Source organism: Tetrao urogallus, assembly GCF_951394365.1.
Source record: "Tetrao urogallus genome assembly, chromosome: 6".
In the NCBI taxonomy this organism is placed as follows: Eukaryota; Metazoa; Chordata; class Aves; order Galliformes; family Phasianidae; genus Tetrao; species Tetrao urogallus.
This window is the reverse complement of record NC_136819.1, coordinates 40,442,591-40,470,099: the sequence shown is the minus strand read 5'-3', so window position 1 is coordinate 40,470,099 and position 27,509 is coordinate 40,442,591. Positions and strand designations below refer to the sequence as shown.

The 27,509-nt window shown below is 38.0% G+C and overlaps 1 protein-coding gene across 8 annotated transcripts in view; it reads right to left on the bottom strand.

The window, feature by feature from the left end:
* Positions 1-27,509, bottom strand: part of NRXN3 (neurexin 3) — a gene marked incomplete at both ends in the record, with an annotated part of 895,090 nt that overhangs the window by 225,612 nt on the left and 641,969 nt on the right. For all 8 annotated transcript variants that reach the window (XM_079537660.1, XM_079537661.1, XM_079537663.1 and 5 more), the window contains one exon: positions 10,861-11,042. In XM_079537660.1, the coding sequence (XP_079393786.1) occupies positions 10,861-11,042 (182 nt within the window). The remainder of the gene's footprint in view (positions 1-10,860; positions 11,043-27,509) is intronic.

The window sequence follows — 27,509 nt, the reverse complement described above, 5'->3', positions numbered from 1 at the left end:
TTGCCTTAGCAGGTACAGAAAGACTCTCCTGTTGTGGAGGTCCATTTACTTCAGTTTGAAATGTTGCAGCATGTGCTGCCCTCACCTGAATCACACCTAAAGATCACTGTACAGTGAGCACCTAGTCTCCTGAAATACATTTAAGCTACAGCATTCCATATACAAAAGGGTAACAAAAAATAAGTTCATAAAATCTATTTTAACTGTACACTCAAAGCAGTCTCCAAGGAACAGTAGATTCTACCTCCCTTAAAGGAGAGGAAATGCCTGTTAAGTTTGAGGATCTTCCCTAACTTTAGTTAAAATTGTATAACAGAAGCATGATATGGTGTACTCCACAGAATTATCTCTAAGGCTGAGCAGCATCACACTAAAGAGGTGTGATGTTAGCATCATTTTACATATATTGAATTTCAGCGTTGGTATATTTTATTGCTGTTCACGTGAGATTATCTGGAAATGATAAATGATAACAGAGTAAAGGAAGCTTGAATCAGCACAATATACTCTTCTTTATCATACTTAATTTTTGCTATTACATAGATTTCATAGACTCCACTCCTGACATCAGTAATTGACAAGAATAAAGAATAAGCTAAAACAGGGACAGCATGCACTGAAAGTAAGTTTAGATATTCCAAGCTAGTAGTGTACATAGTCATCACTACAGGCAAAAATATTCTCAGCTGATGCTTTATGCTGGCCCAAATCGCACCAGTCAGTAGTTTGCAAATTGCTTAAAGCATCTGAAATTTAAATGTAGAAGAGAAAAAAAAAAATGACAAACATAGTTAAGAGCTTTCACACTAAAGTTTTACTTCAGCTTTGTTTGGGACTGTGCTTGCAGTCTTCCCCATATCAATTCTTTTGCACAAGAGGCATAAAAGCCTCTCAAACCAGCAGGAAGCTCTCAGTTCAATCACGCTTTATGTACTGAAAGGTTAACAAATGGGAGAGTCTTATTAGCACAAATAATACCATTTCAGCCTATGATCTCAGCAACACACAAGCTAAACAAGTTCAGGACCCAGTGCATTTGAATGAAAAGGAAAAACCAAACAAAAACAACACCACCTGATGCTATAAAATTGACCCTCAGATATTATGGGCAACAGCAGCTTTCCAAACGTACCACATTTTCCCAGCAGTTAGCATTGTCCCCTGAGAGTGGTTCAAAAGAGGTACAAGGAAAGAGGTCTTACTGTTTTAAGGAAAGAGGACCATTCAGAGATAATAATCTCCAATTCCAATGTTATATCTTCAGTTACATCATCTAATCTCAATTCCCTAGTTTTCTCATTTTATAAAGATGTTCACATGCACCTTTCAAAGAAATACTTTGATGTATTGTGATTGTATAGATGTTTTAAAATAAAATGCATGTGCATTTCAATCATTGTAATAACTGTGAAGGCAGTGGTTTTGAATAAGAACTGTGCCTCTTCATGAATAAGCAAGCATGTAAGAAGTTGGATGCTGGAGTTCTAGCAAAACTAGTTCTGTGCACTCTCCTTTAAATTCTCCCTGCAGTGCCTTTTTAAAAAGGAAAAGGTAGCATTCTTCATTCATTTCTCATGTAGAACTGTGGACTAGTTTTTCATGCTCTGTAGAAGAGTTTATTTTTATCCTGTAACCAGATGCATGCCATTGATTAATTTATCTTTTTCTCTAAGCTGTATTTTGAAATCCTTGGAAATTAAAGTTGTAGTGCAAACATGTTACACGTTGTTTGAATTAGATAAGTTTACATTTTATTAGAAAGATTCAATACTATGTTTTCTTTTAAGACGTTCTTCCTAGAGACTTAATAGAGGAACAATTCATTTCACTGTAACAGATGTAGTACTGAGCAGTTGTTAACCTTTGATGAGAAGGTTACATCAGATACCAAGTAAGGGGTAAATTAAACTGATGATTGCCCTTGTTTAATTGCTTTTGAGTAGTACTCAGCATGTTTGAACACACGGTGAATTATTACCATACCCTGCTGCTATCCATTAACACCAGGATCAAGAATTTTTTTTTTCTTTTTTTTTTTTTGCTGCAGCCATAGAGAAGGTGATAAAGGCTTTAATTACAAGCAGATTTAATTTAGAATCTATTAGTGCAATTTATCCATGCATACGGAAGACGTTTTTCTCTGAACCACTCTGTAGGTTCAGTGCTTCACGTAAAGAATTAAGACTACCAGTTGTTAGTATACAGTCTTCAAATATCAACAACTTCTGCTTCCTTCACAATGAACAATAAAAATCTGAGATGTTTTCTTCAAATGTTTGATATTTCAAGAAAAGAAATGCACTGGATCCTATCTGGGTTTCTTCTTATTTGACTCAGCTTAAAATAAAAGTACACCATTTCACTACTTGTATTTAATTCTTAAGGAAAGACAACAACACAACATGCACAACAACAAAAAGAACCGCAGTAAGAAATATATAAACTTTCTCAGCATGAAAAAAAGACCCAATATTTTGTGGTTTACTCACTCTCTGACAAACTGTTTTACAAAATGAGAAAATCTTCAAATCTTAAAAAGCTCTCAAATATTAAGTACTGCAAAAACAGTAAAGACAATTCAGTTGAAGTTGCACTGAAATTATTATATATTATAAAGCCCTAGATGAAGTATTCCACCAACATTATAAACACAGGCTAAACTAAAATAACCATTCAAAAAATACTGTATTTGTTATTTTGCATTTTATATAAAGAACAAGTGATAACCTAACATTTAACATTACGTAATGCCATACGAAGTCTATGGATAGCTACTTTAGAAGATTGAGAATTGATCATTTAACAACTCAGTGATTCAAACAACCAGAACAAAACTTAAGGTACTGTCACAAATTAAACAGGTTTCAAAGCTTCATGATGTATTTTAACAGAAGCTGCATACTTACAGAATAATCTCTCACATCAGCTACCTCACAGACTTTTTTTTTTTTTTTTTTCTCAAATTAGGAGAGTTTTTAGGTTTTGTTTGTTTGTTTTTGCTTGTTCATTTCTGCACTTGCACTGAAATATTAGGGTCTGGCTTTGCTAGATGCACAACACTAAAATGAGCAGGTTCATACTGGGGCAAGAAGAAGCTGTTGTCCATTACACCAAACCATTATCTTAGGAATAGAAGCCAGCTTCCTTGATTAAATAAAATAAGATAAAGCAGCAAACCTCTCTTTTTATGGAAAAAAATTAGATCATCATATATTTAATTCACATTTTACAAAATTATCGATGCAACTTTCCAGTAAATCTCCCTTCCAGTTCTTAGTTTTCCATTCTCTATTGTCAAACTAAACTCAAATCAGCCTGCAGAGCTGAAGCCCCAATATTCTTTTCAGGTTTGTAACTCTAATAAGGTGAACTTGTGGCCCAATCTGCAATTTTATCATTTTTGCTAATATCGCTCTTCCAGCTCTTTCTACGATAACTCCAATTAGTTTCACAACCTTCAATAACAGTGAAAGCACTAGGATCTATGCATAAACTGTTTCTGAGTGAAGAGTTAATGAGTCCCTCTATATCAAAGCACTGAGCTTCCATGCTGCTTGAGTGGAACAAGGGATCTAAAATCTATCATCTTTATCCACAGGATATCAGTGTGCTATTTCCTGCACTACTGCATTCAACTACATACATTCATTCATACACATGGTGCAGCCACTGGCAACAAAACAGGGACTGAACCTCAAAAGGACATCACAATCACTTGATAAGGTACAGCAACAAGCTGTGCCAGCCATAAACAGCATACCAGGGTGAAAAGCTCCTTAACCTTCAAAGGTTTACTCTCAACTCTTTGTCAGCTACCACAGGCTCTTCCCAAGAGCTAGTAGACAACATATAGACAGTTTCCATGCATAATATGAACTTGTCCAAATACATGAAAATTTTTTTAATTCACTTTCCAAAATAAAAGTAGAAGTAACAATAACATGTTTTAAAGCTGCTTTGGAAATTTTAAGTCAATTCTCTTTCCTTCAAATTAGTTTTACTTATTTGTATGTGCTCAAAGGAAAAGTAAATACAGCATGCACAAACACAAAGGACTTTGTGGATCCAATGAGTTTAGAGAAGAACAGCACAAAACTTGAAGGCGTTTTTGGTCAGAATTCCTGAATGTTTAAGTAGAACAGTTTCATCAAAAATAAATAAATCAAAAACCTTAGCTATTTTCTGCCAGCTGTCAAAGCAGACAACGATGCATATTTCAAATTTGAGGCTCACTCAGATTGTTGCAGTTTGAAGAGTTAATTGCGTGACATCCCTCCCTCCCCACAGGAGAAAGGAAATGGAATAGGAAAAATGACTTGATTGAGGTGAGGAATGATATGGAATACTGATAAAACCAGGACAGATATAGTTTCTGATGTGCATACTTCAAATTTGAGGCTCACTCAGATACAGCTTTTCACTTGCAAAACAACAATGCAGAAGTTTGTGTTTGCCGTGTTCTTCATTCTACAAACCCAACATAAGTAGATGTTACCTTAGCTCTATTTTTTTTTAATGTGGATGAATTGGGTATATGTGCATCTTTGTTCACTTAAATATTTTTCAAGTACTTAGTCAGGAACAGAGACCTTCTTCTAGTTAAAGATTACATAAAGCAGGCTGAGCCTGGCCAGAATGGATTCCAAGTAGGTCTTTGTAATGTTCATTTTTTCCAGCTATTCTGTTCAATAACTGATTTCTCAAGACACTGTCTAATAATGACAAAAGATACTTCATGTCATTACTCTGTCATGGTCATAAAACATCAAAATAGTCATGAAAAAATCCAACTAATTTGTGTGGAATACCAAGAAATTCATCTTTACATAATACACCATACCTTGTTACACAAAGATAGATCAACAAAAAAATTTAGCACAATTAAGATGCTAGTCTCATCTGAAAATGACTGCCATCCTAAGCAAAAAAGAAGATACGACATAACATTTATATTTATCAATAATTATAGAAGGGAGGTAGACTTTTGTGACGCACAGTGTAATGCTTAGAATATGTTTGCAATACAATGCTATGTTATAGCATTAAGTTACCCAGTGTTGTTAGGAGACAATACTCCCACACCAAACATTACAGTGCCAGAATGCTACCTAGTACACAGAGATAACTTAATGAACTACAGCTGCAAATACTTATTAAAAAAAAAAAAACCACAAAGAAATGAAAGAAAAACCCTGCTATATCTTCATATCCCAAAATTAAACCAGAACAGTTCTGATTCCTTCATTCAGCTTATTTGCCTTCTTGCCTGGAAGGTTAGCACTCAAGCTTTCAAGTCTTCGTGCATATGTTAATCCTCAGGTTGCACCTATTAAAGACGGTGCATTTAAAAGTCTGTGCCAGAGAACTCATCCATAATAGAAAGCTGCATTCAGATAGATTTTATATGTGAATAATTATAGGAGACCTGCAGAGTATACCCTCAGTTGGTTTTTGTCGTGGTGGAAAATGTCTTCAGACAGTCTGTTCTCTTAGACTTTCTAAGGATTCAGACAATGTAACATTTTGCTTGAAAACTCATCCTAATTTCCGTCCTTAATGAGTAAGAGTCCAGCCATTCTCATACACAAGTTGCTTCTCTTTATTAACTATACAAGCATACATTACACAAGATGTCTCCTGTACCTAGCTAGTTAATAAACAATTCCTTGCTTCACTGAAGAAGCCCCTGATAAACCTTATTTTTTGGTGATCTGTTGGCATGCTTCAGCATATAAATTCAGTGTAACATGTTTTATTCTACAACCACCTTTAGAGGCTCCTAATTTGCTTAAACAGACAAGAGAAATGTACACAGATCATTGCTGGTTCTTGAATGAAATGTCACATGATAAGCACTAAACTTCAGAAATGAAGATAACCCTCGTACATTGATGCTCAACTGCTTTTGGTACACTCAAAGAAGCATAAACTCAAAGACTTATTTTATACAGGTTTAAGGCCTGGAAAAGCAAGAGTAAAAGCCCTGTTCTGAACTTGTAAATATAACTCATAATTAAGATATGGAGACATTATTTGGTTAGATAGGAACAGACTGGGGAGGAAGTGTTCCTCCTGCTGCGAGGGAAGATCAGATTTGTGACCACCTGCAGAGCCTGAACATCCGAAAGTCTAGAATACCAGTAAGATACATCCTGGCGGAATTAGCTGATGTAGTCACCAATCCACTCACAATGATATTTAAAAAGTCGTGGCAATGAGGTGAAGCCCCTGGTGACTGGAAAAAAAAGGCAACATCACCGCCATTTTTAAGTAGGATAAAAAGGATGCCCTCAGAAACTACCAACTTGTCGGTCTCACCTCAGGGCCAGGAAAGATCACAGAGCAGGTCCTCCTGGAAGCTATGCTAAGGCATGTAGAAGATAGAGAAGTGATATGGGAGAACCGGCATGGTTTCACTGAGGGCTAATCCTGTTTGACCAACCTAGTGGTCTTTTATGATGGTGTCACTGCACCAGTGGACAAGGCAAAAGCCACTGATCTCATCTATCTGGACTTCATAAGGCCTTTGACGCAGTACCCCACAACAGCCTACTCTCAAAATTGGAAAGATTGGATTTGATGACTGGGCTGTTCAATGGACAAAGAACTGGCTGCAGGATCAAGCCCAGAGGGTGGTGGTCAATGGCTCAATATCTGGATGGAGACCAATGACAAGTGGTGTCCCACAGGGGTCAGTGCTGGGACCAATATTCTTTAAAATCTTCACTGACACTGACAGCATGGTCAGCTACATCTTCAGCAAGTTTACTGATGACACCAAGCTGCAGGGTGCTGTCAACACACCCAAGAGAGAGGATACCATCCAGAAGGACCTAGACAGGTTTGAACAGTTAGCCCAGGTGAAGCTCATGAGATTCAGCAAACTGAAGTGCAAAGTCTAGTACCTGGGTCAAGGCAACCCTCACCACCAATACAAGGTGGGAGATGAAAGGATTGAGGGCAGGCCTATCAAAAAAAGGTTACTGATGAGAAGCTGGACATGAGGCAGCAACGTGCCCTTACAGCCAGAAAGCCAAGCCTGGGCTGCATCAGAAGAAACACGTACAGCAGGCTGAGGGAGGTGATCCTGTCTCTCTGCCTGGCAGATGCCTCACCTGGAGTACAGCATCCAGATGTGGAGTCCTCAGTAGAGGAAAACACACTGATCTGTGCAACTGCATCCAGAGAAAAGCCACAAAAATGATCCAAGGGATGGAATCTCTCCTATAAGGATAGGTTGAAAGAGCTGCTCAGCCTGGAGAAGACAAGGCTCCAAGGTGACCTGATAGTCACCCTTTAAAACCTGAAGGGGAGCTACAGGAAAGAAGAGAACAGATTCTTTAAAGGATCTATTATAATAGGACAAGTGGAAAGGGTTTCAAGCTTAAAGAGGGTAGAGTTAGGTTGGACATAAAAAAAAAAAAAAAAGTATTTTACAGTGAGGGTGGTGAGGCACTGGAACAGGTTGCCAGGAGATGTGGTGGATGCACCATTCCTGTAGACAAGTCAAGGTCACGCTGGACCAGCTTCTGGGCAACCAGATCTAGCTGTGAATGTTCCTGTTCATTGCAGGGGAGTTGGACTATATGATCCAGTTAGAGCTATTCACACTAACGCCTCATGCTTCATATACAAAATCGATCTGAAATGCATGCCATCTATTTTCCCAGTGCTGCTGGCTTATTCTACATTGTAAACCAGGAGAGAAAGTAGTTTCAGAGGTTGTAATTTTTTGTCATTTAAGAGACAGTTTAGTTAATGAATTTCCACAATGTCTGAAGGAGTAGTAATTTTAAAATGAAATCCAAACAGATCATAAATTAAACAATATCCAAGTCTTTGTTAAAGATACCTTCTTTGCCTTTTTGTCTCTTGGAAAGATTATAATGAATGCTCCAAAACATACACAGTGTTAAAAAAAAAATCACGGAAACTATTAAGAAGTCTTTCTAGAATAATACAAGTTCCTTTAACAACCTTTAAAATTATACCAGATTTGTATACAATACAACCCATACTATGACTGGATTGTTTTAGTGTAGTAATGCACAGTACAAAATGATCACTAAGAAATTTGTTAACTATAATAAACAACAGAGCAGCTAAGGAAGAATGAGAAGGCCAGAGTTTAGTAAATACTATCCTTAAAAAATAGTTTTTATAAGTAAAGGTCTGACTGGCATACCAGAAAGACCCCAGAAGAGGCCTCTCCAGTACTCATTCAAAAACATTCATCAGTTAAAATAAATAGAAGAATTCCTCCCCAAAAGCCAATTTGTTAGTTTGTTAAAAATGCATAAAATGAGTTAATTTAACATCGGTTTTCCCTGATTTAATACATATTTTAATTCTAATTCTTTCTCCTGCGTTTAATGTAGTTTCATAACTTTTTCCTGATATACACATATATTTCTCCTGTATCTTTAATCATCATTTGAACTGTCTTATCCAAACAAAAAACATAGAATCATGACATTTTGACACCGGAAGTCCTGCCTAATGGAAGGACAAGGCTTGAGAAACAGAAGATGGACAGCATCTTTGAACATAACAGCACACAGCATGTGGTAATTTTCAGTTAGTCAGGAAGACAGATCTCACAGAAAGCTTGCGTATGTCTTGCAAAGTAAAACATCATACACAGTCTCACATTTCAGTTGTCAAGATGCACCTTTCAGTATTCAACCTTTTCCAAAATAATTTGATGTTAACTCAGTTCTGTGGCTTTCAGTAATTTACATAAAATGCTTGAATTATACATGAACTAGAAATAACAAAGTCTTAACGATATTCAAGAAGCCAATAGCAATTTTCAAAGTTCAAACTTATCTACTGTATATATAGTGACATGAGGCTCAGACCACATTTTCTATTTGAACATCAGTATTATCAATAGACATGATAAGGGTGAATACCACACAGAAAAACACAGCAACATACCTTTGCTATTCACAAATAACTGGCAAATCCTCCTAATTCACCATGTATAAGAAAGCACAAGAGAAAGCTGAACTACTGTATTTGCTGCCAGTGAGTATTTTTACACATAAAATTGGCCAAACTGTACTTGAAGTGGCCAAGAGAACTTTTAGCACTAATACCAACCACAGATCATAGCTTAGGTATCTAATGCCTCTAGATCTCAGATAATGCCAAAAAGATGGCCATTCAAAAAAAATTTGTTGGACTCATCTGTAAGGAAAAAGGAAATACTAAAGACCAAATTACAGAGAAAAAAATACTGTGCACCTTTGTCACTGATGCTGAAAAAAACTCATTATGTACATATTCTCATTGTTAAAAGTTCTCAATAAAAGATTCAAATTCCCTGTTGGTACTTCTGCGCATTTTCCCTCTTCCTTCTATTGAGCACCACCTTAAGACGAGTCTGACTTCCATTTTCTCTGTAACATCCCAGAAGGCAGCCAACAGCAATAAGATTCTATCTTTTTTCTTCCTAAGATCTAGCCACCTCACATCTTTCTACCTCTGCTCACATGCCTTGCATATTGTTTTCCAGTTAACAGACAATACAGAAGTCTTATATGTTATAAGAGCTGAAGAATACAATTTCTTCTTCAGTCACGTCCAACCTCTTTAGCTTGAGAAGCTACAGAATTTCAACCCGCTTAATGCTGTTTAGTGTGGCTTTTGGTTTTGTTTGGCTTTTGTTTTGAAAGAAGAAAAGCATTTCTTTGGGGAAAAAAAGGAGAAAATGCCAGGATTTGATTTTATTTTCATTCCAACACAAAACATTCAGAAAAAAACACAAAAAAAGATCCAAAACTGGTGACAGTGTAATGGTTCCCAGTCATACTCCAATATTTTAAACATCTGAGCTTTATAACAAAATTCTAACTAAAGCCACATGAAATGCTGGCAATGAGCGCAAGCCTTATATTTTACTTCAGGAACATTCTGCAATATTCCTTACATTTCCACGAGATTTTGAACATTTTAAGTTCCTCTGTACCAGATTAAGACTTTCAATCATTCACATTAGGTCTGTGTATTGTACTGGGATATTCTTCACGATTATTTACACCTTCTCTAATCTCCAATGAAATATCAACAGCTCCCCAGATCATTTGAACCCTGCAAATGTCACATTCTTCTTCCAACATGAATTAATGCATACAACATGGAAAACATGACCATCAAGCAACATGACTAGCATTTACCTCTAGTAAATTTCTTAACTACTCATTTAGAATGGAAAATAAACCCAATATTGTTTTGCCCCCAACCCTCTCCCCACCTTATAAGGAAAAACACAGAAACAGGCTGAAAAGGTTTCTAGCTTTAGTCTCATTTTCTCACAGAAATGCAAACTTTCACTGAAGATGTTCTTCATTAATATTTGCATTCAAAAGAAAAATAATTCCCACAAGGCCATGCTATTTGGAACTACCCTGCAATAGCAAACGTCAGTTGTATTGACTCTCTCCACACCAGATAAGAACATGGTCAGTTCTACTTAACTTCCTCAGTGAGAAAAAATTCTTATTCCATTTCATTCTTTCCTTTCTGAGAATAGCAATAATCCACCAAAATTTCAGAAATATTAGTGAAATTATATTTACATTGTTTCTACAGTTCTTGAATACATTCTATAGCTACTGAATGCTATAAGGCCTTCCCCTCATTCCCCGTTCTTCCAGCACCAATATTTACCTCCCTGTTCATCCCATTCGACAATTTTCACAAACCCTGAAGACTATCTAAGGCAGGTTAATTTGGTGAGTACTGAAGATACAAAAAGAACTGAGAATTACATACCTTATTTCATCATGATAGCTTCCTTTAAACATATAGATAGACATTCAGGTTTGACATAGATGTTGGTTTAGCTATACTTACTATATGCAGTTGCAGAAAATCACCGAGTCCAGGGGCACTGTCAATCCGTACAAGAATGCCATCCTTCACTGTTGTGCTGAAGCCCACAGCAAGACGGTCAGTCCTTGTGCTTGGTCTGTCATTAGCTGGCCAGGTGTACAAGATGAGACCTCCACTCTTCCCAAATATATACGTGGCACCAGCTAAAAAACAGAAAATTCAGAGACAAAAGCATTAATTACACACATCATTTATTTGTATACTCTGAAAATAATTCTATGGCTTCTAAAAGGAATATACACAAACATATGCTTTCATTAGTTAACTTGGTAAAAATCAAGATATTCCACTGACCATGCTACTGACAGCAGGAAGGAATCAGGAAAATTAAGGAGATGATGAAAACATATTTCCACACTCTGGCCGGTAATAACTGAGACAACGTACACTAAATCCTCATTTGTGACAAATGACATTGTGAGCTCTCTGATATTGATAACATGCACCTTAAGGTGCACAAAATGGTTACTTAGACTACCCTCCCCTGCTTACTACATGCATTCTTCCTTCTATAAAGTCACAAGTTTCCCTTCAAGGAGCCATAACTCTGGAATGCTAGACTAGACTTTTTCTAATACAAGGAGGTATTAAGTTGAAGCTTTTTAAAAATTAGACAAATATATCTGTTCCTTCACCATTAGGCTTGCACTGTTAGACTCTGTGACAAAAACTCAATTTCTTCCTTGTGGAAGGTGTGTCTCTTACATAAACATGGACAAAAGATGGATTACTTACTGAAAATATTTGCAAACATGTACGTATGTTATTCAGAATATCCTAATGCTCCTACATGCGTAACAGAGGAAGAATCACAAACAAATAAGCAACCATCTACTTTTGGTATAAATCACTCCAGGTATTTTTACTGTATGCAACCTACTGAAGTGTATTTTCAGGTTCTTAATGAAAGGCACTTCAGTTCCTAAATAAAGGCAAGCAGTCTGAGATAAAGTGAAGAGCTTATCAAGAATTATTGATTCCATTAGTGCTTAATATCATCCCAGACAGTGCTTGATAACACAACACTTGTGAAGGGTGAGGGAGAGAACACCACAGAAAAAAATCCCAATCAGAAATTGTTTCAGAAACATGGGATTTAGTTTCATTTGGGGATCCAAAGGGAATATTTGGCCTCTTGGAATCTGTCTTGTCTTCAGTTGAAGACTATTCATAGCCAAGGAGTTTTTCCAAAAATATTTAAGACTTTTGGATATCTACGACAGGTGTTTCTAGCACCATTTCTCTTTACAGTTAGCCTGGAAATTTGTTCCTTCACCTTGTGTTTTGTTTTGTATTTGTTATTTTTTTTTTCCTGGTTTATTTTTCAGACAACAGAAAACCTCGACAAAGCTGGACACTGTCCTCCACATTGACAGTGGGCAATCTCAGCGCAGTAAGACATACAAGTTAGGAATTTCCACTGCAGACAAAGAAGCTGAGAAGCAGAAGTATTCAGAAACCACTTTCTCAGTTGTACTCAACACTGCAAGTTACGAGCAGGATTTTTATGACCCAGCCTCTGAGCCTCTTTGAAAACACAACCAAAACTGCCATCCTACATCCAAAATTTCAGGTGGGTCAGAAATGTGTCTCAATGTCCCAGCCACCAACTGCACCTGAGTTTGTAAGTACTATAACAACAGATCAGAAGCTACAAAATAGAAACCCAAACCACTCAGCTCTCATTTCAGCATCAAGTATTAGAACTGCAGGAAGTGGAACTGCAGGAAGTACAGGAAAACTGGGTACAATTTTTGGTCAGAGAGAAACCACAACTAATGCTATTCTTAATCCCCCCAAGTGTACAAACCAGCAACGTGCATCAAGTAACCCTGAAGAGAACAAGCGTAGTTAGATGCAGAGACTGTATTGTACACTCTACACTTCATCTCTGCACTTACCCATAAAGCTACAGTACCTCTAAAGCTGAATATTACATATTAGTGGAAATAATTGACACTTTGCCCTCATTTAAGAAGCTTCTTCTAGAAATCTCAACACACATTACCAGGGGAGCAAAAACTCAAGCACATAGAAGGAAAATTTATAAATAGCTGACTCAATGACAGTGAAAATGTATCCACATTCCCATCATATGCATACCTACCAAAACATACCATCGGTAAACTCAAACAAATGTGTCTAAAGTCATAGTAAAGCAAGAAATTTCCCTCTTCTGAGTTAGAAGAACACAATAGAGTAACGGAACATTGAACACAATTTCATTTTCAAAAAGATTAATTCTACAGACTGAACTCTGTTGATTCAGCTTTAGACTCAAGATGGGGAATATATAACATGCAAAATACATATAAAATACTTTCTTAAGTTTGTTTTAAAACCCATCCCACAACTGTATACATTAACTCATCAAATTAGTTGGCAATGACTGGCTGACACGCCTGAAGGCTGTGTTGCCATTCAGCAAGACCTGGATAGGCTGGAGAGCTGGGCAGAAAAAAACCGGATGAGGTTTAACAAAAGCAAGTGTAGAGTCTTGCATCTGGGGAGGAATAATTGCATGCACCAGTACAGGCTGGGGGATGACCTGCTGGAGAGGAGCTCTGCGGAAAGGGACCTGGGTGTCCTGGTGGATGACAGGTTGGCCATGAGCCAGTAGTGTGCCCTTGTAGCCAAAAAGGCCAATGGCTTACTGGGGTGCATTAAAAAGAGCGTGTCCAGCAGGTCGAGGGAGGTGATCCTCCCCCTCTACTCTGCCCTGGTGAGGCCTCATCTGGAGTACTGCGTCCAGTTCTGGGCTCCCCAGTACAAAAAAGACAAGGATCTCTTGGAAAGAGTCCAGCGGAGGGCCACGAAGATGGTGATGGGCCTGGAGCATCTCACCTATGAGGAAAGGCTGAGTGAACTGGGTCTGTTCAGCCTTGAGAAGACTGAGAGGGGACCTGATCCAGGTCTATTAATATCTAAGGTGTGGGGGGCAGAATGGCAAGACCAGACTGTTTTCAGTGGTGAGTGGAGACAGGACAAGGGGAAACGGCTGGAAACTGGAGCATAGGAAGTTCCGCACAAACATGCGCAAGAACTTCTTTACAGTGAGGTGATGGAGCACTGGAACAGGCTGCCCAGGGAGGTGGTGGAGTCTCCTTCTCTGGAGATGTTCAAGACCTGCCTGGATGCCTACCTGTGCGACCTGGTGTAGGGAACCTGCTTTGGCAGGGGGGTTGGACTCGATGATCTATGGAGGTCCCTTCCAACCCCTACAATTCTGTGATTCTGTGACTGGTAATTATCTATAGCTTCTGCCATGGTCTGGGAAGTCAACTGCCCACCATAAACTACGTAACAAATATCCTCCTTCAATTCGTTAGCTTGTTCTTAAAGTTGTGTGCTGCATTATAGACTAAAACAAGGCACAGCAGTTCGCTAAGTAAAGCAAGATGAGTTTATTTATTGTTAATGAACTCACGGATTAAGATTTGCTTTCCAAACTATTCTCACTTGAATTCCAAGCAGGTTTATATGCAAAGAGAAACTTCTGCAGTATTTATAGAAAGACAGATGATTTTGTTGCCTCTCTAAGAGCCATTTCAATGCAGGTAGAGCATGTCAGAGCTCCTGTGAATGCCAATTATAACCAATTATGTCTTCATAGGCCTGTCACGGGACTTAATTGATTAAGAGAGCTCTTTTTTCCCCTTAAAGAGAAAGGTTTCATTTCTAGGCTTATCTTGATGATATTCAGTACAATCAGACAACAACCAAAAGATCGCTAGCTAAGTTAACCTGATAACAGAAAGCTAATGGCTTGCAGTTGTTTCCTTATTCAGGGAATGGTGTGGATTGGAAGGGACTTGAGATCATCTAGTTCTAACCCCCCTGCTATAGGCAGAGACACCTCCCTCTAGACCAAGTTGCTTAAGACCTCACCCTGGCCTTAAATGCTTCCAGGAGGGGGGCATTCACAACCTCACTGGAGCACCTGTTCCAGTGTTTCACCACCCTCACAGTAAAGATACCTTCCTGATATCTAGTCTAAATCTACACTCTTCCAGTTTAAAGCCATTTCCCCTCATCCTGTCACTACATGCCCTTATAGCTCCCTTATATAAGCTCCCCAGCTTTCCTGTAGGCTAATGTCAGGTACTGGAAGGGGAGCGCGGGGGTGGAAATAATTGATATTGTCTATATCAAAGCTACTTGCATAATAATAGCTGGCCTAATTAACTTACCTATGTGTGTTTATCTATGAATGCACAACTATTTGTTGGTTACATCAATATCCCCTTCCCTTCCCTGAGGCTAGTCAGGATGTGCACTGCCTTGTTTGGAAGCTGATAGCATGTTAACATTACACCAAAAACACTTTCCCCAGGAATATGAACAGAATAGCGAGTGTAGGCTAAACATGAAGTACAGACATTAAGTAAAAACTGGGAAGGAAGGATGATCAGATTTACTACTACAGAGCTATCACATTAGGAAAAAATATTTTAAAAACCCAAAGATTTTACTTGAATGCTTCTATTTGACTGTAACAGCTGACTTTATGGAGTTTGAAACAAGATAACTGAACAAGACAAAAAGTAGAATAACAGCTCTAGACTTCAGAAGGGGAGATTTCAACTCTATTACAGCATGACAAGACCACACAATTCTTGATTGGCCTTGTTTAAGTTAGAGCAGATGAGCAGGTTGGACTAGTTTACCCCCAGAAATTCCTTCCAAACTTCAATAATTATTACTTTCTTTGTTGTGCAGTATACAACTGCAGACTAATTAAGTAAAAGGATAGTTAAAACAACTGATGAAATTATGGTCTGTTCAGCTCAAGATCCTCTTGCTGTACCTCAGCTTCGTTACATACTCCTTTATCACACAAGGGCATGCATTTCTTTCCCCCAAAGGTATTCTCTATTCAAGACTGACAATTGATAATAGAGTGTTAACGAGCATCTACTTTATATTTAGTTTTTCCTCATTGTTCAAGGCTTAGTTATATGCCTCATTTCATAACCAACTCCAAAACTCCAACTACACCCTGGAAACACGGAATTCTGAGAGGCTGATTAACTCTACGGTATTTATTTTTTCCGTTTCCACTGAATTGCTTATACTTCATTAACAAAATTGCGCACAGAGTTATTTCCCTACTCAGTTGTGAGAAATCCCATTTCTCACAGTGCCCTAGGCCACATTTCCTGTATCAGGTGAAGAATATGCTCAGCTACTGTGCTGCAATTTTGCACACAAAATTTGGAGGTCAGAGAAAACAAGAACTAAGTAGGTTGCTCTGAAAGTAATGCTTCTTATTTCCATGAAAACTTTTTACAGATACTATTACAAAGATCACAATAACAATATTTGGTAGAACAAATTCTCAGCTACAAAACATTAGTTTTCAACAGTCACTACTCTTAGCTATTCACTGCATTTTTGCCAGCAATGAACAAGAGGCTGAATGACCCACTCAAAAACAAAACAAAACAACTACACCAGCAGAGGTGCCCTACACTCACCACTGCTGAAATACAATACCTACTGTTTCACCGTGCTAAAATTTGTTCTTTGGTCTCCACAGATTTGCAGTCAGTGCGCACCGATTTTTCTACATGGATAAATCCAGTGACACACCTTTGCTTCATACACATACTCCCATGTCAGATGACTTTTGTCAGTCAGATTGCCTCTCTGCTGCCATCTGTCACACAGCAACAGCGTGTAATGGAATGCTATCGGGAAAGTTTCGTCTCTACTGCCATACCACCAGCATCCACCTCTGACATCGAGGGCCAACATAATAAAATAGGAGGCATTAATTTCAGAGCAGCCAAATTTAAGACAAAAAAACTCATCACAATTTCTAACAAAAATTATCAGCAGTTATAATCCATAGCAAGAAAAACCTCTGTTGTGTTAAGGAAATATTTACTAGAAGTTAGCACTACCGCCTTTAATTTAAAACCACTACTCACTTTTTCTAATAATCATTCTAAACTTTCAAAACATATCTTAAGGAAGAGTGCCTTTCAATCAGTGCAGAAGAACTGCAGCAGCTCTATACTGCCTAGAATTAATCCCATAAACGTGGCAGACTTGTTCTCCACTGCTTACACAAGATACAACTTCTCTCACATACCTGGATCCTGCAAGCCTCCTGATGTTAAATAAAAACATTCTCTATTTGCATCCACTAAGTCATTTTGTCAGCAGTCCATTTTCTGAGGTACGCCACAACTCCAACACACTCCTAACTCACTGTGGCTAGGAAAATGCAATGTTTGACAGATACTACAGCCCGCAAACTACAGTGGCAACAGCACATTGGGATGCAAGTATGAGTTTAATGGACTATGAAGAATATAGTTCTAATTTTTACAACCAGAAAGTACTTTTAGCATTAAAATACTTAAAGATTCAGGCCAATTTAAATGTTGTAATAATCATTGGAGTTAACAGAACAAAATTTACCGGGATCCCACTTACCTTCACAATGACATTGTCACAGGCAAAACAATCTCAACTGGTATAATTTCATTAACATTTTTTGACAACTAACAAACTTTTAATTAATGATTCAAGCATAAGGAGGTAAAGACAACAAATAATTAAATGAACGCTTCAGTCTGGGGAAAGGGGAGAAAAGGTACATTCCTGAAGTGCTGGTCTCCACAGGCTTTCCTAGTGCCTTACACTTCACACCCCAGGGATGCCTGATTTTCTGTGACTTGATAAAACACATGGAGAAACTGAAACCTAGACAAAAGCATATTCATCAGAAGCAAAGTTTCGCTGCTCCTTCTACTAAAGGCCCTCTCTCTGGCACTTACCAGTCCACTGCCCTAGTTCCTGCCTTCCCCAGTCCTCAAGTTTGAAAGGTCTACTAATGCAAACACCTGCTTAATAAGAAGGGTTGAAAAAGTTTACAGGGAGTTAATCATCATAATCTCGTTCACTTGACTATTCTGTCATAGAATCCTTCATAGCAAAAAATGAAGACAGATCTGATATTTCTTATTTAATAACTACTGAAATACACTTTTATTTATTAAGGAGTTTTAAATTGCCTATGAAGTAAACAAAGCCATGAGAAAATGCAAAGCTTCCTGTCTCAAAAAAAGCAAGCTTCTGCTCACAAAAAGAGTTCACATGAACAAGCTTTTTCCTCTCAGGATATTCACCTGTCTCTTGACAAACCCTCTAAGACCCAGATTGAATACTATACCCATCTTATTTCTCGTGTATTGATGTGAAACAAATTTTATTTACACCTTTAAAATATGAAGGAGATGCTTCCATAGAAAAAGAAGGAGGAGTTCAGAAATCTGCAAGACTAACACGAAATGGAAGCAGCAATTTGGATCGTGCCTTCCCTCTTTGTTTTTTTTTTAATGACAGCAAATTAATATGAGTCACTTTCCTCTCAGTATGTGTGCATCAGCCAGCAATCGAATCAGACAGTATGCTGCTTCTTATTAGTTACACTGTATTAAAAAGATGAGAAGAAAAGAGGGGGGAGGAAGGAAGTTTTCCTTTAACTACTAAACAGTCCAAGATAGCTTACACTCTATGAATTTCACCTAAATTCAAGATAGTGGGAATACTGACTTTTCCCCCCGATCTGAATTTGTAGTGGGGATGTTTGCCATCTCAAAAGGAATGCAACTGAAAGCTGCTGACTGAAATGGACCCAAGATGATCAAAGACATATCAACTTAAACGTAACAGATTACAAAAAGGAAATAACCTTAATGTTTTTATTTACTTAAAAATGTGTCAACTAGTTCATTGTCATGTCTTCAGTATAAGTATGATCTTAAGCAGACAGCCAGAGAAAACTAAGTAGCTTGCTCTGTTCTTAAAGTACCCACCCAGACTGAGCCCTTTTAGCAATTGATTCGGCCCACTGGGATTTGTTTATCAGTAATCGGACCTCATTCTAAAGTACTTATCCAGTCTCCCCCTGAAAGTACTGAAAGTTTTGCATTCAAAATAATGGCTTACAAACCTTTATAGCAATAGCTTACATAATTCTGCCACTTATGTAGTGAATTGTACACCAGATACCATGTATACCATGTGCCCCATCAAAGGTCTTCTGACAGCATCTTGCACTGTACTAAGATGATTACAGCCAGTAGACAAAGTAACTATTTTCCTTCAATCAGTGCTTGAGTGACTGCAGCTAATATAATGAATCCAGTTTTGGAGGCTCTAATAGAAGACAGAAATTGACAAACTGAAGTTCAGTGAAGTCCACAAAAGCTGTCAAGGAGACTTAAGCCCATCTTGTGAGGAGAATCAAGCTTATTCAGCTCAGAGAAGACAACTTCAAAGGGACTTAAGGGCAATCTCAAAGCACCTGCATTGAGGCTTATGAGAAGATAAAGCTAAGCTCTTAATTGGTGAACAGCTTGAGAAGAAAAAGCAACGGATACTGTTTGAAATAAGAGATTCTGACTTCACACAGTAGGGGAAAGGATGGACAGACAGTCAAAGAGATCGTCCAAAGAGATTTAGGAGTCACCATGCATGGAGTACTCAACATGAGACAATATAAAACCCCAAGCAATCTGACCTGACCTCACAGATAACCCTGCTTAGAGCAAGGGTTTGAGATAAAGACTTTTCGTGGTCCGTTTCCAACCTGTTAATCATATCAACAATTACTTCCTTCGTTCTTTATAGTTGCACTTTCTAAATAGACTGGCTGTTCACTTCTCTGACTGAATGACACAGTAATCTGTCCCTGTATTTACTCCCACAGTGCCAGACTTACCATGTAGATAGTTACACCTCCTAGCCCTCAAGTCCTCTCTTTCAACAGAGACCAGGTTGAGTCAACAAATTCAGCCTCCACAGCTTCAAGCAGACATATAACAGACATCAATCTAGAAAAGGTTCACAAGGGCAATCCCTCTTTTCTGTGCACTGGAGCAAAAGAAAAAATATTCTACTAAAAACACACATTACTGATACAGAATTTGCTTTAGAGGAAGACAAAAAAAAAAAAAAAAAAAAAAAAAAAAAAAAAAAGGAACAAGCCAAAAGAGAAAAAAAGAAATTACCAATACTACAATTGAAAAAATGAAATATGAAATTTGCTGAGTAGAAGCGCCCAGAAAACAGTGTCCAGTTACTCTGATTCTTGCAAGACTGGTCTAGGAGCAAATATCAGGGACAAAAAGTCACCTACTATCTGAAGAGAGACTTCATTAGGTCCAGCTGTGACTAAATCCAGCAAAGGTAGATGGAAGTACTTCTTAGTTGCATTCTGCTGCCAAAGAGAAGTTGGAATCTGAATGCGAGTTCTTATTTCTTGGCATTTCCTAATAAAACAGCCCACAGAGTGAACGCCCTTGGAGAAGCCTAGAAGGCAGTGTGCCAAAGGAGCTGAACTCAGAGACTGCTGTTAACAGACAAAAGCACAGTAGGATTCATAGCACATCTGGGGCCTGAAGTGAGAACAGGTATGTTAGTTTACTACAGTACCTTTAAAGAATCTGAATGATAAGAAAATGGCCTAGGTACAGCTCATGTTGAACGGAAGCTGAAGTGCTACTACTGACCACAGGCAAGTCAGCCCTTCTCTAAAAAAATCTCTTTAGTTTTGATCCCTAAACTGTGTCTTATTGTATTAAAACAAAGTATAAGGAGAAAATAGAAGTACAAACACAATCACTGTTTTTTCACTTCCATTTACTCATCTCATGAGTCTTTAAGAAAGACAACAATCTAGCTTGCAGACCACAAGGTTTTGCTTAAACATAGGTAAATCCTCAACCATCCTTACAAATCTGTTTGCGTTTCCACTGTCACAGGTCAATAAATAGAATAGAAGATCAATAGAATAGAATAGATCAATAAATAGAATTTACATTTATGGTCTCCACAGCAGGAGATCAAAACCCAATCTTTCAAGCTTGAATGCTGACAAGGGCTGGACTCAAAAATGCTAGCTATTGGATATTCCCCAGAGCCACAGAAAGTAGCTAAATCACTTAAGTTAACAGCACAGCTGAGAATATGAGGCAGGTTTTCCAAGGTTTAACTTGCTGACCTTTAGCATTTCAGTTCAGATCAGAAGCATGTTACCAAAATCACTGAATTCCATTCTGAAAACCCACTCTCATGCTACTTATTATATCAAACAAACCAGTCCTTTATAACTAAATTGAACTGATTTGGCCTCCCAAGGAAACCTAAGCTCAGGGTTCTGAGCTTTTTTTTTTTTTTTTTTTAAACTTCATATCAAATATAACATCCCAACACAACTACTGGAAAGCCAGCAAGAGAAGAAATTTATGTTTCGAAGCTCACCTCCCCCATAGTGTCTTCAACCCTTCCCCAAGGCTGCATAGTTGGAATGTAGAAACAACTATTCAGAGCCGACAGCACAACACAAAAATCTTTCCATCAACAACATACATCTTCTCTTAAAGTTTTTTTCCCCTCTTCTCACTACCACGAAAGAACAGGCACCAGTAGGAGAGGTGGACATACGTGAGCATTATACAGGCAATCTCTTTAAAAGGTATTCTACCAAAGTAAAAGGCAAGCATAATGGTTGTTTAATCATTCTCACCATGAAGTGCCAATTCTTTAGTCTCTTATGACATTCATGAATGATGCAGAGGGCTGGCATGATGAATGCAGAGCAATTCCAACTGACAGATACTTTCAGAAAATTTATATCCCTCCTGCACTCCCAGGACAAAAGGACTCTTGAGCTGAGTTATCATTTGTTCCATGAGAGGATTTACAGTCTTGCCAGTAACTCCTTTTACCTTCACCTATAAAACATTTATTTCGATATACTGATTGTGACCATTCAAGAACAATTGTATCTGAAGAAAGTCAGCTAGGGAGAGAAAAAGCACTGTGGTTCTGAGTAACTTATTCACCTTGACCTAGGACTTAATTCTCCTCAACCAGTTTGCTTTGTCTTTGGTATCAGCTCTTTCCCAGTATCCTCTGCTGCTCCCATTACAATTATAATGTCACTCAAGGGAGACATCTAATATCCCATGCCTGACTACCTTTCTTTTCAGGGTAAAATATGAAGTTAAGCAGAGAAAAAAAAAAAAGAAAAAAAAAAAATTATTTCACTAGAAAACAGCTTTGCAAGGCATCAGTTTTCACACCACACTATTTTCACACTGTAACTTACAGTCATGGGTTTTCAGTGTCAGAGCTGTACCCAGGCCTCATCTAGAGGAGCAGACTGATACAGGCATGCAACACCACAGCCCAGCAGCACAGGATAGCTAAGATGTTCCCACTGCTATTATGAACACATCATCAAATAGATTGTGCAGTGTATTTTTGCCTGCAAAAGGCCAGCACTTCTTCCCTCTGGCAGAGGATACCAAGGGCTCTTACAGTTTTGATATTCATCCACTCAAAGCTTTTCTGCCACTGTGTTTTCTTCAAAAGCTCAGCAGTTAAAATTTAGACTGTGAAACACATCTCAGATGCCTAGAGTTCCTGGCCTTCAGCTTCATGGAGCAATATCCTCACTTGTGTGGTTTGAAAGGGTCACTTGTATATTAAAAGGGCTGTGGGCTGGCCACATCTAACGATAACAGCAATTTCTCTGTGCTTCATTTTGAAAGTATTAGGTGATTTCAGGCACAGAAACAATAAGTTTATATGAATATTACAGATAATACCCATAGCATCCTCACAAAAAAAAAAAAAGTCATCTCTTAAAGTTTTAATTTTTTTTTTTTTTTTTTTTTTTTTTTTTTAACATTTTTGCACCTGCCTATAGCAGTTGATCTTAAGTGCCTTGATACGTTCTACTCTTGTATAGGACTTCTATAAAATAAGGATAAATTACTTGCCTTTAAAATTAGTTTATCATCACATTAAAAGGCATCACATCACAAACAATGCTACAGTAGACTACTAACATATGCGAGCCAAACACCTACCTAGACAAGGAGAATGGACTCAGTTACCTTTACAGCATTCAACGTTTATTAAGAAGTTTTAGAGAATCTAAATTAATAAGGCTGAGGAGGAGGCTAAAGCTGGGTGAACACCACCTCTTACTCTCATCAATAAATATTTCCTTCACTCAGATCATTTAAGTGCAACCCAACCGCTATTTCATGGTCAATTGCCAGCTGTAGTCCCAAGTAAAGCACTGTTAACTCCCAAATAAGTGATCTAGTAACTAAGGGAAGAATGCTTTTTTGAGTTCACCTTCCAGATGCCAAAGGCACACAATACAACAGGAAGTTCAGTTTTGTGTCTCCTGAAGATGAGACGGAGGAGAAATCTCTCTCAAATAATCTAGAAAAATAAATACCAACATATCTTTTATTCTCTCCTGTGCTATGAATGCAAACTATTGATCTTTCTCTTGCTCTTTCATGCCTTTCACACACTTCAGTAATACAGAGGATTTTTTTCTTCATCCTTTCATCTCTAGTTCTGGAATGTCTCTTAAGCTCTGCATTGAGGGTCACTCATTCTTCCTCAAACTGCAACACTTGCATCCTATAGGGCCCTACAGGTGACAGAGCATGCAGGCAGCACAATCACTTACCTCCTGACTTCTTTGGAGAGTGAAAAGGAAAAAAAAGGAAGAAACTTTTAAAATCATACAGAAAAGCTCAACACCCTGCATTTGCCAACTTAATATCGCTTACATTTTGTGTTCTAGAAACATCCTTCTGAATACAACATACAAACAGGATTTGGCCCAAGATAAAAAGTAACTTCCACTGTCTGCACTGAAGTACAATCAGCAGCAATGAACAATGTTGATGACATTAGAAAACATAACTTCTTGTTCCTACTGAAAACAGAAATCACATAGGTCACCTTCCTACAATTGCCTAGAAACAGAGAACCATAGAATAACTGGAGAAATATCTAGAAGTGATGTTGCTTTTCTCTCCTCCAACTTGAAGCAGAACTAATAAGGTTGCTTGGGGATTTACCCAGTTGAGTTGTGAATATCCCAAAGGAAGGGCGTTCAACTAGTTCTCCACTGTTTTATTACCTTAGTAATGAAACACAATTTTCAATATACCATCTTGTTTGTTGGTTCTACTATTATTGTTGTTGAACTCCAAGAAGAGACTTTTTCTATAAACTCTTATTTTGGCAGTTCAAGATAGCAGTACTACTCCTTCCCTCTTCCCCTGTTCTCTTGGACTCACCTCATACCACATTCTCCACACATTAGTGGCCTTCTGTCAGACTTGCTTTATTGTCAGTATCCATCTAATACTGTGAAGCCAAAATTTGGGTACAGCATTACAGATGTAGTCTCAAAAGTGCTGAGGGGAAGAATCCATCCCCTCAGTCTGCTGTCTGCACCCTTGTTAAGGCAGATGACTGTGAAGTTGGACACCACTGCCACAAGAAGGTTTAGGTTAGACATAAGGAAGAACTTTTTCCTCTCAGAGAGTGGTCAGATTCTGGAATGGCCTGCCCAGAGAGGAGGTAGAGTCACTGTCCCTGGCAGTTTTTAAGAGGTATATGGATGAGGAGCTACGATATATGGTTTAGAGACTTGTGGTATCAATGGTAATGGGAGGACAGTTGGACGAAATGATCCCGCAGGTCATTTCCAAGCTTGCAATTCTATGATTCGAGAACATTGCTGACATATTCAAGTTGTCATCCATCTTTTTCAAACTGCTGTTTTCCACTCGTTTGGCACGTAGTCTGTCCTGTTTTGCAGGAATTCTCCACACCACATATAGAAACATTTGCTTCGGTCAGACTTCACAGGGCTGATGATGGCCTTGACTTGGGACTGTTGAGGTTCCTCTGAATCACAGCTGTGCCCACTAACTCATAAGCCTTTATCCATAAATTGGTATCACATGCAACACAGTTGAAAGTGCCTTCTGTCTCATCAAGAACATCAACATATTAAATAGTGGTATCAGCCACTACCAAAGGATACCAAAATCATAGGCTGCCTGTTGGACCTTCTGCCAATAAGCACAACCAGCAGCCATTCTACTTTCCCCACACTATTACCTACTTATCCAGTCTGTCTCTACCTGTTTGGCTATAGGTATACAGCTGCAGAAAATACCAAAACCTTGATCAAAGCCAGATCAAGGCAGTGACAAAGCCGGTCATTATAGAAGGCAGTGAGGTTGGTCAGGCATAGAAAATTCACATTGGCTCTTCCATGTTAGTGTTTTCTTTTTTAGCTTCTAAGCTAATTCATTCTGAAATCTTCTTAGCAGCTGAGGTTAGGTTGACTAACTTGCAGTTTCCCAATGTCCTTCTGGACTTCCTTAAAGATACGACATTTCTCTTTCCTCCTCCCAATCAAAATATACCATTAGTAACATTTTAATTTTTCTGTTTTTCACCTGCTTTCTCTGCATCTCACAACTTCATATCTTTCACATCTCACAACTCATTATATACACTTAAGAACAAAGCAGCACAGCAAAGCTCTTCCATCTTAATATTTCCTCTATCACAGAAACAGTTTTCTCACTTAGAACGTACTACCCTCAATATTCCCATCAAAAATAGATCTAGATCTCCCCTTGTGACAACTCAGGAAATCACTTTCACAGATGCAAGTGTTACTTCATCTATTTAAGAAGATGAAAACATAAAGGGAAGCGCTTGCTTCAAGGTCTCACACTTAGTTCAAAGAGCAGAACCTGCTCCTGAGCTATGCAACACACAAAGTGTTACCAGTGTTCTGTATATAACAGTGCCCTATTTTCTTGCAAATCCACAGAATTGTCTTCCTTAGAGTGGGAATAGGCCTAGAAACCCAGTTCATTCATCTGATCTTTTCCTCTTTCATTGTGACCACATCAAATGGTCTCTGATGTAGTACACTTGAAGCTATAGACCAGTCCTTCAGATTCATGTGTTCTTCCCCAGACCCAGCTCAGTTTTGTTTGACCTTTAGCAGAGAATAAGATTACTACAGAATTGTTGTGCTGTTCTATAAGAAAATGCTGTTACAAGATACTTGCAAAGCCTACAGGAGCTGTGGTTTCTTCAGAGAAATTCTTTCACTGTGTCATTCTGACAACTACATCTTCCCTACAGTACTACTAAAAACAGTGAGATGTATATCTAGAAAAAAATATACATACATACCCAGAAAAAGCCAGTTTTCTTCTACAGGCCTCAGAAGTACAGGTCTCATTTTCAATTGTTCAAAGGTTCAACAGCAATTCCAAAAAGCAACTTCCACACGTTGCAAATTTTGAAATACTTAAAGCGCTTATTTCTTCCAATGTGCACTTTCCCTGTCACTTCTGCTAATTCTCAAAATTATTTCCATTTAAATGGGAGTCCCTGTATTTTATTCTCTCAATTTGATCCTTGAGTGAAGCCACAAAACAGTGACTTGGTAAAGCCACAGTAACTGCCACAAAAGACCGAACGTGAGGAAAAGCAGCAACATTTTGACTCCGTAACAAGTGTCAAAACAGAAAAACTAATCTCCAGCCAGCAACTTAAAAACACAAGTTTTCTTTTGTAACTAAATGCATGTGTCCAATTACAGTTCTTCAAAATAGTAACTACTTGGAGCAAAATTCATATTCAAATACAGTACATTCTGTAAGCTAGTGATGAAATAAGGGAAAAAATTCACTTGAAAAAACAAGTTGCTGCTAAGTTTTCTGCCTGTTATGTAACATAAAAAAATTCCCCCATTAAACACACTTTTCTGCAACAACATATTTCGCAAGTACACAGGATGGATCATTCTTCCATTGCAATCTTCACATATTACTGTCAGAACAGATCTATATCACACAGTGAAATGGTGTAATAGACCTTTCTGACCAGTTATTTTGGCATTAGACAGTCTACAGCAGTCAATTACAGTTATGGCAGAGAAAGTAGATTTTCTTAAAAGAAAAAACAACAAAAAACACAGAAGCTATACCACCCAGTGAGGAAAAAAAAAAAAAAAGCCTAGAAATCCTACAAGCAATGCAACAGCTGTAAAATTCTACCTTTCAAGTTTGGTTGTTAAAATTTGCTGTAAAATAATTGAAGACTGTCAAATTACCACAAGCTAATTGGCACTGCTATTGCTGTGGCTAAGCTACCCCAATAGTAATAATAATAATTTACAAAGAAATATACACAGATTGTTTGCAAGCAGATGCAAAAATAACTGCCTTGTGTTCTCACTGAGGATCAAGAAATCCAGATACTGAGCAACTATGACATTTCTGTATTCAGACAGTGATGACTCACAAAATTCTCAAATTCTTAATCGCTGATGAACGGAGTTAGTATCTAAAGAATGCCAGTGAAAACAAACAAAAAAGCACTGGATTTTTTGTTGTTGTTGTTTTGCTTTACAGGAACAACAAAAAAAAAAAAAACCAAAAAAACACAACAAAAGAACAGCATATAAATAAATTAAAGCTTGCCTTATAAATTCCAAAAGCACAAGTTTCAGATCCCATAACAGTAGTAAATACACATGCTTCCCCAGAAGCAGAAATACAAGAGCCACCTCCCAGACCAACTTTCAACAGCACATCAGCATCTTAAGTTTAAGAAAGCATACCTCTAAAATCATAGAACAAACCAAACTGGAAAGGACCCACAAAGATAGAGTTCAGCTCCTGCAATAATTTCCACATTTCCACTCAGCCCATACTACATTTCCACTCAGTCCT